The following is a 13,569-nucleotide window of genomic DNA, read 5'->3' as shown; positions in this document are numbered from 1 at the left end:
ATCAAAACAGGGTAGAAAAATACAAGAAGGCATTTTATCATTTTATTTTAAATTGCTCAAATATAAATACTTTAAAATCAGTTTTGTTCAGTTAGTGGAGAAACTGAACCAGATGAAAGACAAAATCAAGGACCAAAAGTGCTAAACTTAATACATTGATTTAAATAAAATTGTGAATGTGTATGAAATATTTAGGTCAATAACTTAATATTTAAATGGAGAAGTACTGATTAAAATTGTATATACTTGATTATTCAGTGGGTGGGTCCAACACCGTTACAGACAAGGTGATTGGTCGACACTAAAGCTGCTGTGAAGGTTAACCAATCACACTTGAGGGTTTGAAGGGAAAGTCAAAATGAAAGTTCAAAATTTTTCACGATGGACTGTAGTACAAACTGAAATATTATAGCTATTCAGACCCAAAAATTATTTTTAGATGTATCATGTCTACAATTTTCATTACTTCATCGCTTCTCTAAACATTTATAAAATGATTGTGACACTTTTGGCTCTCGATTAGACATAATGTTCTGGTAAACATTTCTCAATACTAACGTTGCATAGCGACCGTTCAGGAGGATGTGGCAACAGATGAAACCGTAGTTTTTGAACAGCGTCACTGTGGTTCCTGCTGCCGAGTCCTCGTGTGGAGTAAAACCGCCTGTCCCGCGAGCCCGGCCTCCACACCTCCTTCCGGAACCACATACTGGCTCCCATCGTTGGCTCGCAGAGGGTCCATCATCCTCAGCTGCCCGTTGCTCTGGGCAACGCTGTCCAGACTCCACAGCTGGTAGCGCAGGCTCTTGCCCTGCTTGGCGAGGATGTAAACCTCGGTGGCGCTCGTGCTGGTGACGGGACAAGGAAGATGGCCGCCTTTGCCGACGTAGAGCCAGGGCAGACAGGGATCCGGTTGAGCGTGCTCGTTGTTTACGCTCCCCTGGTTCAAACCGAGGAGCACACCTGCAATCAATGGGCAATTTACGTTTAAAGACCAAAATTAAACTTAAAACAACATTCTATTTAAGATGTAGAAATTCCAACATGGCGACGCTCAGACATTGTTCGCAGCGTAGACTTGAATACGGTTCACAGCACCTCTTACAATCATTTTAAACTTATATGTTTGAGAAACACCACTTTTTATTTGTTCAGTTTATTGATGCACATGTAATACTGATTGTAACACTGATATTAGACGCATTCAAACATGTTTCCACATCTTGCTACTGTTGATGCGAGGGGCGGCCATATTGAAACACGAAGTCCGCCTTACAAGTCCTAACTGGGATTAGTCGGAGTTGCTCCCAGTGGGAAATCCGACTTCAGGTGGTGTTTAAGTTGATTTTTCCGACTGGGAAGACAAAATTTCCCAGTTTGGAATGCAACTGGAATGCAGCATTAGCTCCATTCAACTTCTTGTCAGCACCAACCAGCTTGTATGCTACCGAAGAAAAGCAACTTCTCAGTATGATGCTGTCACTCTTGCATTTTACTGTGTGAATTTCTTTTTATCGTCAAATTAGTTTTTTTGTTTTTTTTTGCTACCACATATGCATTTAACTTTAGTCTGAAATAGGATAGGAACAGTATCACAAAGAAGATCCCAGTAAAGAAATAAAAAATACTGAAGTTTGCAGGTATAATATGAAGAACCTCAAGGGATGTAAAAGCAGCTCGTCAGAAAACTGAAATTGCTTCTATCTTGTTTAGTTTTTTTCTATGTCAACAAATACAACATTTAATGCAGAAAGTCATTTATATTTTGAATGATATGTTTATTAAACTGTGCAAACACTAAAATGGGTCACATGTCTTTACAACCTCCATTAAACGCACCTAAAGTTAAGCTCTGATGTGAGTCAGAATGCAGGAATTAAACCTAATCCACTTAATGAAAAATGGAGACATACTCTTCAGTGACATTTGCATCGTTTTAAAATCATCTCCCCAACAACAAGGTCTTACCTGAAGCAACGGCCCAGTGCGCCCTGTAACCCTGACGCTGGCATGGCTCATGGTTGAAGTCCTCATCATACCTGTGCATACCGTCAAGGAACTGCATGTTGCAGGTAAAAACGTTTGGGCTCAGTTGGCAGCAGGATACGGGATGAGAACAGGCTGGCCGCTCCACAGGTGTTTGATGATGGCTGCCATGTTTCTGCCACTCAGACCTCCCGACAGCAGTTCAGCCTTACAGACGCAGAGCTCCTCTGCCAGCAGGGCCATGTTACACGCTGGAAACACAGGAAGCTTAGCAAGAACAAACGGCAACGACACGTCACAACACCGGGTTCAGAATCTTGTAAAATAGAAACAAAATGGCAACATTTTCCATTATAGCTGATTTCTCGGAGCAAAGTATATTCTCTCTATTCCAGGCAATGAAAAGGTATTCAATCTAATTGTTGTGTCTTATTTCTAAGTTAAATGGAACACAATCTAAGGTTTATTTTCTACTAATCTGGAGCTTGTTACATTTATTTGTTGATATTTCTGCTGCTTCTACAGCTGGAATAGAATAGAAATATCCTTTACTATCCCAGTTGAACCTGATGCCAGTTACAGATAAACAGAAAATATAATATAAGAAACTAAACAGGAAGTGCAAATTTCCAACATAGAAGGAAAAAAACTAAGGCACAGTTAAATATGAAAGAATACAAAACTTTATCAAATAAAATAAATAACTCTAAAATGCTCCAGCATCAAGTGGTCTTACACACTGAGGTTACCTGAAAACATTTCCCCCTGTGCGGTGTAGCCCCTCCTCACTGCTGTCTGAACCACCGTCTCCATGGCGACGCTCAGCTGCGGCTGTCGCAGGTGGCCAGCCATCCACAGAGCCACCAAGCCACACCTGAAGTATCAACGCTCGCTGTGAAAGGGTCACGTTTTACGACTCACATCTAAAACCGCTCGTTATACGGAAACAAAAAAATACTCAGTTTGTGTTTAGGAACAGATTTACACACGCTCCATCGCTGGTTTCTCGTTAAGACGAAGGTTTGAGAGCGTTCGGTTCAGTGACTTACTGTGGGCCGTCTTGGATGAGGGAAGGCACGTACTTGTTTACTAGTAACCACTGCAGATCCTGCCTGAAACTGACCAAGAAACATTGCATCAAATTAAAGAAAATGACTCCCTGAGAACAACTTTGATATTTTTTTTTCTCTACAGTCTAGTTCAAAATGACATTTTGTTCCAGAATAATTAGACAAGTTGAAATGTACAAGAGCTAAACTTGTATTTTTGTGCGTAAATAGTCTAAAATTTGGCTTTGTGTAAACGCGCCGTAAATAAACTCCTTTAACAGCTACAGATTAGATTAGTGTTGCTTCGTGATCATATTATACTCAGTGACGCAACATTTCTTTAGCCTTTAATTAAGCAGATCAGGTACTGGTTTTCAAGCTCAGCCACTAGATCAAAATAGAAAGCTCCAATTGATTCTGCAAATGCAAGAGACTGCATGTTCTTCAGTAAAAAATAACAATCATCATCTTTGAAAAGCCAGATTGGCACTACTAGTCTTTTTTTCATATCAGCAGATTCTCCCTCCTGAGCTCCCAAATTTACAGGTATATTACAAAAAAAAAAGAAATATTGGGTAAAATTCAAATATTTCCTGCCAGTCATTTAACAAAGTTAAACTTAGGATAGAATAGGATACAGAGTAACATATCCCAAGCCTTTGTTTCTTGTAATTTTTATGCTTATGGCTTAACAATTAGCCATAATTTGGGTTTTCCTTACAGATAATGAAAACCTAAGATTCAGTGACTCACGAAATTAGAATTCTGTGAAAAATATGTTAGTTTTTTCTGTTTTTATCCTTCTGCGCTATTGCCAAACAAATTCAATTTGTACTAAATTACCACAAACTTCAGACTGAAAATACTGAAACATTGTAGACAGAAAGAGAGAAAAGCTTAAGGGGTGTGAATACTTTGACAAAGCGGTGTATTTCAGGTGAGATTATAGTGCTGCAGGAGCATCCAACAGTCAGACAGAAACAGAGGTCAAAGATCACCAGGCAAAGCATATGTCATTGCCATCACTCCACAGAGTTTAATAATCTGTCACATTGAGACTATGCGGGACGCTGGGCAATCAGATTTGCCCTGATTGCAAATCTGATTGCCCTGCCCAGGCAATGTGACAGCCTGGCCTCACACATACACAATACGTGACCCAAATAAAACTCAGGCTTTGGTTCTTCACTATTCTTGTCAGTGAGTGAAATTATCACTAGATGTTTTGTGACAATGACAAATATCTTGATTTCATGACACAAGTTCATTTATTATCATTATCATTACTATTATTATTATTATTATTATTATTAACTTTTTCCGATTAGGACATCAGATGGTATTTAGCTGAGGGTTTTTAAGCCAAATCTCACCAGCTCTCCCTCTGTCTGAGGAGCAGGCAGGCCTCAGTGTGATCCCCCTCCACAGGACTCCTGCTGCTGGCTATGGTCTGGTACAGCTTCTTCTTCGCTGCTGGAGGTGGAGGACACGGAGCTGGGGGCGGAGGTGGAGGGGGAGACATCTTCAGCTCCTCCACCTTAACAGAAAGAGGGAAAAAAAGGCTCGGTTAGCATATTTTGTATAACTTCAGAGAGTAATGATAATACAAACCTGCCGCCTCTGCTCCTGCTTATAGGTGTCTGACACGCTGCTTTGCTGCGTTCAAAGCAGCACGGAAATTTCAACATCGACTCTAAAATTAATTTGCGTAAAAATAACACCAGAAATGTTATTCTACAACGATATATAAGCTGGTATTACACTAACTTCACAGACTGTCAACTTGAGCTGACGCTCACCGGTTTCATGCCCATATTTAGCAGAACTTGCTCCGTTTTTGTTCTTCTTCTTCTTGCTTAAATGCGGTAAGCAAGCAACGTTTTGGTGCATTACCGCCACCAACTGGACCGAAATGATCTCCAAGAGGTGTATCACGTCTATCTGCATTTTGTGGTCAAGAAAATATTTTTAAGGACAGTATTTACATTGTCGCATTTATTACAGACATATCACAACAGCCTATGAAAAAGTACAATAAAAATCAGAGAAGAATAAATATGAGTTACAAAGTTAGATTGAATTATTATTCTTTGTTGTTTGAATGTGAGATTGCACCTACAATTTTAGATTCATTGTAAGCTTGAACAATAAAAAAAAACATGAAACATTTCAGAATCAGATTTATTGGCCAAGATATAAAGTATAGATTTTAAGCTTAAGGTGGAAATCAAATAAGAGTCTATAAGCAATGCATATGTGCTTGCAAACATTTTTTGCAGAAAGAAAGAAATGATTGTTGTGTGATAGTGCAGTACGCTTAATTTAGTTCAGGTTAGAGTTGCGTAGGACTGCATGTGTTCATTGTGTTCCTCAGAGAAACTGCCTGGGGAAAGAAACTGTCTTTGAGGTGGCTGGTTTCAGTCTGTGGAGTACAACAATGAGACAGTTTCAGGTGGAAATGCAGGCGTGTCCATGCTTTGTAGTCCAATCCCAATACTAAAATCAAGCCTTTAAAAATATATCTCCTAAGAATACTCTTTAAAAATGCCATTGATACCTTTGTCAGAAAATAATGTCACATTTTTTTCTTCCCAAACAGGACAATTAAATTGTGTTGGCAGAAAAACATAACGGAGATTGGACAGCAACAGAAATCCAAATAGTTAATATTTGACCGACAGTACCATTACCAGTAGTAAGTTATTCCACAAGGAGCTTTCACTTTCTTACACTGGAGAAGTAGAGATAAATAATACAATTTTAATGATCATATTGTTCATTATTAATCAGTTTTATGGCTATGTAAAAATGTATACAGATACATAAGAAATACACTGAATTAATTGGTATTTTATTTTATTTTATTTGAGCTACATTTTATTTGAGCTACATTGGAGTGTTTCTACACAACACTCCAAGCCAGTTGATGGCGGTAGCGCACCACTGAAGAAGTGAACAAAGTTCCCATCCTCTGAAAAATGACACAGAAGAAGAATTATTTTTCGTTGTTCTCGCGAGAAGATAAACGTGATTTGAAAAAACTGGGTCTTTCATTCGTCATATCGAGGTGAGTAGTTTGGCTGCATTTAGTGGATCGTTAAGTCTCCATCCAAGGTATTTATAGACTTATGTTTCTTCGGTATGTGTTTAAAACAAAAACAGAAAGTAATTGTTTAATTTAGTTTGATTTATTCTGCTGTTCTGTTATTCTGTTAGCATGTAAAGCTAACAGGCTGTACACGCTGAATGGCTGTTTGCTAACCGTCGTTAGTCCCAGTTCTTTGTCGCGCTTCAGATCGCTTAAAGCTGTTTTGTTCCAGGTGATCGTAAATAGACTTTAAGATGACCGCTGCGGAGGTTCGTCCTAATCACACCATCTATATCAACAACCTGAATGAGAAAATCAAGAAAGATGGTGAGTTTCTACACAACCTATACATGTCCTATACATCCACAACTCGATTTCATTCGATGTAAACTCGTTTTCTCCCGTCTACGCAGAGCTGAAAAAGTCGCTTTACGCCATCTTCTCGCAGTTTGGCCAAATTCTGGACATTTTGGTAGCACGGAACTTGAAGATGAAGGGCCAGGCCTTTGTTATATTTAAAGAGATCAACAGCGCCTCCAACGCCTTGAGGTCCATGCAGGGCTTTCCTTTCTACGACAAACCCATGGTAGGTTAACTGAACAACTGCAAACATCTTTATTTTAATTTATTTAAGTTATGTTTTAAAACCCAGATTAGTTCTTAACATTGCTTTCACCAAATACTGCTCAGGTTAGTTGTGTGCTGATGGGATGTAAAGAAAATGTGAGGTTAGGTAGGTAAGGTAATTTTATTTATATAGCACATTTTCAGCAACAAAGCAATTCAGAGCGCCTTACATGAATTTAAAGGAAATTCAAACTGAAAGGAAAGAGCAAAGGAAGAAGAAAAATAATCTAATAATGTTGATCCAGAGTATGCAAACTAGATACTCCTGTTCAGGCTAGATAAGTATAAGTAAGTATCCTTTTGTCTAAAAAGTAGTTGCTGAGGTACTTTTTTTTCTAGGTTTGTTCTAATCCCTGTTTTGGGTTGCTAGATAAGTACTAAGTAAAAATAAAAGTGAAATATTCCTGATATTAAACCGATATTAGTGTGAAGGGCTTTTTTACACTAAAAGTTGCTTGAGAATTCAAATCAGAGAGAAAACTACTGAATTTCTACAAAAAAAAACCCCATTCATTCATGATTTCAAATAATTGATACAAAAAAAAAACCCACACTTTGCTACATGTCAGTCTTTTCATTGATCAGACTGCTTTAGGTCTGATCTGATGATTAACAGTTTATGCAAACGTGAACAAACAAAAACTTCTTCAGTTTTTGATTGTTGGGACGAGCGTGACATGAGTCTTCACCGGCCCCGTTTGTGTGAGCACCACAAACTACGACCGAAGAGCCTGAAACCCCGAATTAATCAAACTAAAAAAAAACAAACTTTGTTCTGTGTCTGTCTTCCGTTTTAAGCAGTTAACGTTTATATTTTTTTGCAGCGTATCCAGTACTCCAAGATGGACTCCGACATCATAGCGAAGATGAAGGGGACCTATGTGGAACGAGACCGCAAAAAGGAGAAGAAGAAGCCCAAGCCTGAGCCGGGCGTAAGTAAGAAAGCAGCAGCAGCCATGGCGGCTGGAGTCGCTGCAGCCATGCCGGTGAGTGGAGCTCCGATGATTTAAACGCATCTGCCGCTGCAGAAACGGTGAGGGACGCATTTTAAACCCATTGTCGTCTTTAGGGAATGCCTCCTATGAGCCAGGCTCCACGGATGATGCACATTCCAGGTCAGCCGCCGTACATGCCCCCTCCTGGCATGATGCCCCCACCTGGAATGGCCCCCGGCCAGATGCCCCCTGGGGCCCTTGCTCCTGGTCAGATGATGCCTGGACAGATGCCCCAGCAGGTAGTAATTCTGAGCGTTCCTCAGTCAAAGCCGTCTTGCTCTCGCTGACGGGTAGAGTTGAAACTAGGCTTTTTTTTTTCTCGCAGGTTTCAGAAAATCCCCCCAATCACATCCTCTTCCTCACAAACCTGCCAGAGGAGACGAACGAGCTCATGCTCTCCATGCTGTTCAACCAGTGAGTACCAACTCTGTCTGTTTGTCTTTTGTGTTGCGCAATTTCTAAATGGATTTGGTATTTTCCCCAAACTAAATCCAAGCTGTATGAGAGTCGACTTCGCTGGTTTCCGCCGATTGTCATGCAGAAAAACAGCAGAATTGACTTAAATAGTTTCTCTTAAAGATATAAATGCACTTAATGATGAATTTATTTTGATAACTCTGCACCAGTACAGAGTTACACCGATGGCTTCGGAAGCTTGGTCAAGCATGGAAGAAAAACTTTTAATTTGTTCGGTCTGTGCAGTTAGGAGTATAACAGCCAATGTAAAATAAGTAATAAACTGATAAATATTTTCACACGGTTAAACATGTGGAAATAAACTGCAGCAAACCTTTCAAATGAGCAATTAGGAATTCTGTCTTTAGTGTCAAATAAAGAATGAATGGAGTCGCTCAGAGCATTCAGCGTAGAATTAGACTGAATAGATCTGCACTTATGGATCACTGATACCCAGTCTACACCTTTTTCTTTTATTTTTTTAAATTGCTGCCTCTCTAGTATTCATGTTTAAAAGTTTGCCTCCATAAAGGCAGAACCTGACCGCTCGTGTTTCTCCAGGTTCCCCGGCTTCAAAGAGGTGCGACTGGTTCCCGGTCGCCACGACATCGCCTTCGTGGAGTTTGAAAACGAAGTCCAGGCCGGTGCGGCGCGAGACGCCCTGCAGGGCTTCAAGATCACACAGACGAACGCCATGAAGATCTCTTTCGCTAAGAAGTGATCCTCCCTCCTCCACTCCCCCTGCAGGCCCTGGGTTCAAATGCTCTCAGCTTTTTAAAAAAATGTTTTATAAGAATGTTGCTGATTTGCGGACAGTGGTACTTTCCCCTCTTCGAGGATTGCCACGTAAGTATACGTTGAGATGTCAAGTTGCTGGGTTTTAACACTTCCTAGATAGAAAGCGCTTGTTGGTAAACGACACAATCAAAGCTGTGAATTTTGATTACAGATTTATTCTGCTGTTAAAGCCACAACTTGACATTTGTTTTCATAAATTGTTAAAGCATTGCACCCAGAGTCTGGGCGACCAGACATTGTACCTGGAGCTTTTCCCTTTTCTTTATTTTTTCTTTTTTTTTTATTAAAAGATGTGACTTTATGTAACGCTTTGTTGTCTGTGTGAATCTTTCAGAACAAGTTTGTTTTTGACTGATTTCCGTTTCAGCCCTTGCCCCTAATTCATTGACGTTTATGTATTTCTGATTCGCTATGACTTGCATCGAGTCATTTTCCAAAGATCTAATTTATATGCAGCTTTCTTTTTAGGAAAATGAGCTCTGAAATCTCAATAAAAATTAGTCATTTATGGCATTTTTTGAGGAAAACTCATCAAAGACCTACCTTCAACTTCAGAATGCATTTTTTTTTAAGTTATTGCATTGAGGGAAACATCAATGATCGCTTAAAAAGATAATGATTACAGAACGCCTTTAGCTGATGTCCCTGATTAGAAGCCATCCTCTCAGCCTCGCAGTGTGATTACAAACCAGTAAATCCTCCTCTTCCTCTCAAAAGCCAGATTCACGAGCTTCAGGCAGGAGTGACGTGTGAATTAGGCCTGAAAAGCCCAATTTTGTTCTTTGCTCTGCACACACACAGGGCCTCCCTGTTGTGGACTTAAACTGTGCCCTGGGTAATTGTCTGCAGGTCAGACCCACAAAGTGCACACAAAAATTCACATTCTTCTGCTGTTTCCCAAGCCTTTCCACACTCCCTTATTTTGCCTTGAGAAAGCGCTGACCTTAGCCACCAGGGAGCCGTGTGTGTGTGTGTGTGTGTGGGGTTTGGTCCTGGAAATATGGCTGCCCACTGAGCAGAAGAGGAATCTTTCTGTCGTAGTGAGTGGAGAGGGACTTAAAGCTGCTTGTTGCGTGACGCTGAAACGCTTCACACTGTTTTCAGGTTAGCTTAGCAAAAATCAGAACATTGGAGATTCCCACTCGTCACTGTAGAACGGTGAGTTTTGTTCAAAGCTTCAGTAAAGAGCAAAACAAACTGGGCCTCTTTATTGGATTCTTCTGTTTTTGCGTTTTCTGGTCACACTTTCTGGATCGTCAGATGAGTTTTGATCCAGAAAGTGCAATTTTAAGATGATTTCAATGATTAAGGATATAACTCAATCAAATCTAAACGGCCTCTTTGAAGGGGGAGGGGAAGCAGTTTCCAGGGCAACAGAAACTGCCCCCTTAAACTTGGTTGTGCCATATTTGGTAGCAGTTTGCAAAAATCAAGTAACGAGTCGTTTACATCGGCTTCTTCAACCACACAGGAGGATTTTAAGAGAATCAACGTCCTGTTTGAGGTGACACCACAGCGTCTTAACTGGGCGGGACTAACTACACCACCCCAAAAACTTCATTTTGTGCCTTTCAGACATCCTGGTGTGCTCAACTGATGGCCAGACATTTTCCATCTGGATTTTGTCATACAGAAAGAAATGCATTTTATGCAAGGAGATGCTGGAAGTAAACAAGTTAGAGAGACTGAAATGTGTAGATGCCCAATGTCAAAGGTGTAACTTCACTTCAAGAAAACATATCAGAAATTATCTTAGTTATTTTCTTAAGGGAGTTAATTTATGCAACCAGTTCAGTCTGGAATTAGTCTTTTAATTCCTTAAACTAAGCACAAACAATGTAGATAACTGAGAACTGTGAGTATTTACTGAAAACAGACTAATCATCCTTCTTGCCATCAAGAAATCCAAACCGTTCATCCCCTAAAATCTTCCAGTCGCCACAAGGTGGCGCTAGTTGCACAACTTGAAACGCTCAAATTTATATCTTTAAGTCTACACATTTTGGTGATCATTTTTGCTAAGGTTAGACTCACACGTTAATTAGAACCTGTAAAAAAAAAAAAAAAACAGGAATGTGCTTCACTCATTCAGCTCATGCCTGCATGTCGCTGCTTCTCGTATGCAAATCAAGGCTCTCCTCCTCAAGAGGCCTCTGTTCTGCTCCCGGGGTCACCGCAGAGCGCCAAGCTGCGGAAACACCAGCGGTTGTCAGGGAAGCTTCTTGAGGCAACAGCCCCGTGATAGACCTCAAGACGAAGGAGGAAGACGAGGAGGGGCGAGGGAGGCAGAATCTCATTAGATGGCCCTCCAATGAAGAAGGAACATTGTGTGGAGGTCCTGAGTCCAACAGGACGCGAACACTGGAGGTCAGATGTGGAAAATATGCCATGTGACGGGTGCCAATGTTCAAAAGATGCCTTCACACTCCACAACTCCCTTTTATATTTATGCGCTCAGCCGGTTATAGGGGAGCCCGGCGGCTCCGTTCAGCAGCTGCATGCGAACAGCAGGATACAGCTGCAGCTGTCGGAACAAGTTTAATCACCAGTGTCCATGTGTGAGCAGAGGGAAGCAGGCTGCAGGTGGAGTCTTTCTGTCCATGGAGTTGCTGTGTGCTGCACACGCCCAAAGCAAACCCGCTCTGTGAAAAACAAAATCTTTGTGTCCAGCTCATAAGAAGAAGCGATATTAGTCGTCCCATCTGTAACCACCTGTAAAATACTCTGACCCAAGTTTAGTTCTCAAGCTTTTTCTCCCTGCTTGACGTCTTGAGATGAGTTGCGACATAATTTCCACACATAATGCTCTTTTTGGGAAGTTCACCATCTCTCCCAAGAGATGGCGAAGTCGACGTGATTCTGCCAACTCCGATACTTCACGGTTTCATGGGACCACAGGAGATGCTTCCAAAAATGATAGGCTTTGAGTGAAAAAGATTGATTGCTTCCTCTGAGCTACAGCTGACTCTTTACCTCAAGTACCTTCTTGTCTCTTTCATGACGTATTGTAGGATAGAGTGTACGCGTTGGGTTCTCAGATGCAGAACTGTGGACACAATGCTTCTGTGTCTCCTGGTGGAGAAAGACATTTCTAACGTCACTCTGTGGTTCTGAAGTATGGATCATAAGATTCTGGTCTCAAGGAGTCAAAGTTAGCTGCCTTCGTAGGGTGGCTGACCCTTTGAGGCGATGAGCAGCTCAGTCACTTGGGGAGAGCTAAGACCAGGTCAGCGGCTCGCTTTGGGAGTTTGGATGGATGGAACCATAGATAATCAGTCCAGATTCCTTGAAACAAATTCAATTATTTGCACAACCTCTCCAGGGTGAACCCTGCCTCTTGTCTGTTGATCCCTGGAGATAGACATCAGCAGTCCTCGAAATCTCACAAGGGATAAGCGTGTGAGACGATGGATAGACGGATGGATGGAAGGAATAGGAACATTGACTGACTTGTTTTCTTGGGGCATATTGCTCACATCAAAAGCTGCAACTGGACCAAATCATTGCTTTCTGACAACAACTTCAGCAATACGAGGTACCTGCTTTCTTCAGCAATAGCTGCGCTGTTGAGCTCAGCGTAGCGACCCTGTTTACTGAGGAAGTGCATCAGATTTAACTCGTACAGTAGATTTGATTTCCATAGTCTTCTCATCGGAAATGGGTTCTGGTTCCTGTTTGACTTTTAAATTCTGTCATGGGCCGCTTGCACCAACCGTATGTCCTTGACCTGACTCTTGTCACGTCAGGACTCTCCTTACGTGGCATAACACAAGGCCAAACTCCAGTCCTTGAGGGCTTTTAGATGTGCATCTGCTGCAACACACCTGAATCAAACAATCAGGTCATTAGCAGGACTCTGGAGAGCATGTCTACACAGAGAAGAAGAGGTGTGAAGCCATTTGACTCAGGAATGTCGGACAAGTGGCGCGTCTGAAAAATGCAAGACTGGAGCTACTTCCTCGTTGATCAGTCGTTTGACAAAACGTGGAGAGAGCAAAACGAAGTGTTAATCCCATCTTGACGGGTTTTGTGAAATGAATGAGTGGACTGTGACGCCCCCTAGGTCATGCCACACTGGGCTGATATCTTCCTCATGTAATACATGCTTTCCCTCTACTTTCTGTTAACAGTTTTTATTAGATCAGCGGAAGAGCCCGTTTTCCTATAAAGTGGGTTCAGTTTGAAGGTCTCCTCTCTTTTTAGAGACTATCCAAACTCAGAGAGAGCTGCTGTGACAGCAGTTAATTGACCCGGCGGAGCCGAGGAGGGGAAACTGGAGGACAGAAACCAGGGAGGTGTCACCAAAGGTGGAGGGGAAACTCAAACGGGTCCGTGAAGCGAATCGCCCGTAATCCCACGTGTAAATGTGCCAAAAAAGAGTAAAGTGGGCTGCGGGGCAACGAGGAGAGGAGAGCGCTCTGCTGCGCTCTGGGGACCATCCCGTCTGAAACAAGGATATTCCCTGCCTCAGGACACACCCTTTGACTCTCTCTCTCTCTCTCTCTCTCTCTCTCTCTCTCTCTCTCTCTCTCTCTCTCTCTCTCTCTCTCTCTCTCTCTCTCTCTCTCTC

At 41.6% G+C, this 13,569-nt stretch overlaps 2 protein-coding genes across 4 annotated transcripts; one reads left to right on the top strand and one right to left on the bottom strand.

Annotated features, from left to right (window-relative positions):
- Positions 1-28: 28 nt before the first annotated feature.
- On the bottom strand, positions 29-4,918 carry actmap (actin maturation protease). Of its 2 annotated transcripts, XM_008425785.1 has the most exons (8): positions 4,835-4,918; positions 4,647-4,728; positions 4,409-4,572; positions 3,036-3,104; positions 2,736-2,860; positions 2,108-2,237; positions 1,969-2,039; positions 29-963 (listed from the first exon to the last, which is right to left on the bottom strand). In XM_008425785.1, exons 3-8 carry the CDS (start codon positions 4,555-4,557, stop codon positions 620-622), a joined length of 888 nt encoding a protein of 295 aa, XP_008424007.1. In that variant the 5' UTR covers positions 4,558-4,572; positions 4,647-4,728; positions 4,835-4,918; the 3' UTR covers positions 29-619. The 2 variants fall into 2 exon arrangements, with proteins under 2 accessions (XP_008424007.1, XP_008424006.1); XM_008425784.2 differs by having other exon boundaries at positions 4,647-4,879.
- Positions 4,919-6,019: 1,101 nt separating this feature from the next.
- Positions 6,020-9,306, top strand: snrpa (small nuclear ribonucleoprotein polypeptide A). 2 transcript variants are annotated; one of them, XM_008425782.1, is made up of 7 exons: positions 6,020-6,102; positions 6,356-6,450; positions 6,537-6,709; positions 7,575-7,736; positions 7,820-7,984; positions 8,071-8,159; positions 8,763-9,306. In XM_008425782.1, exons 2-7 carry the CDS (start codon positions 6,378-6,380, stop codon positions 8,920-8,922), a joined length of 822 nt encoding a protein of 273 aa, XP_008424004.1. In that variant the 5' UTR covers positions 6,020-6,102; positions 6,356-6,377; the 3' UTR covers positions 8,923-9,306. The 2 variants fall into 2 exon arrangements, with proteins under 2 accessions (XP_008424004.1, XP_008424005.1); XM_008425783.1 differs by having other exon boundaries at positions 6,072-6,149.
- Positions 9,307-13,569: the final 4,263 nt, after the last annotated feature.

The sequence above is a fragment of the Poecilia reticulata genome, linkage group LG13 (assembly GCF_000633615.1).
Source record: "Poecilia reticulata strain Guanapo linkage group LG13, Guppy_female_1.0+MT, whole genome shotgun sequence".
In the NCBI taxonomy this organism is placed as follows: domain Eukaryota; kingdom Metazoa; phylum Chordata; class Actinopteri; order Cyprinodontiformes; family Poeciliidae; genus Poecilia; species Poecilia reticulata.
The sequence above is the reverse complement of the archived record's forward strand: the minus strand, read 5'-3'. Positions and strand labels throughout refer to the sequence as shown.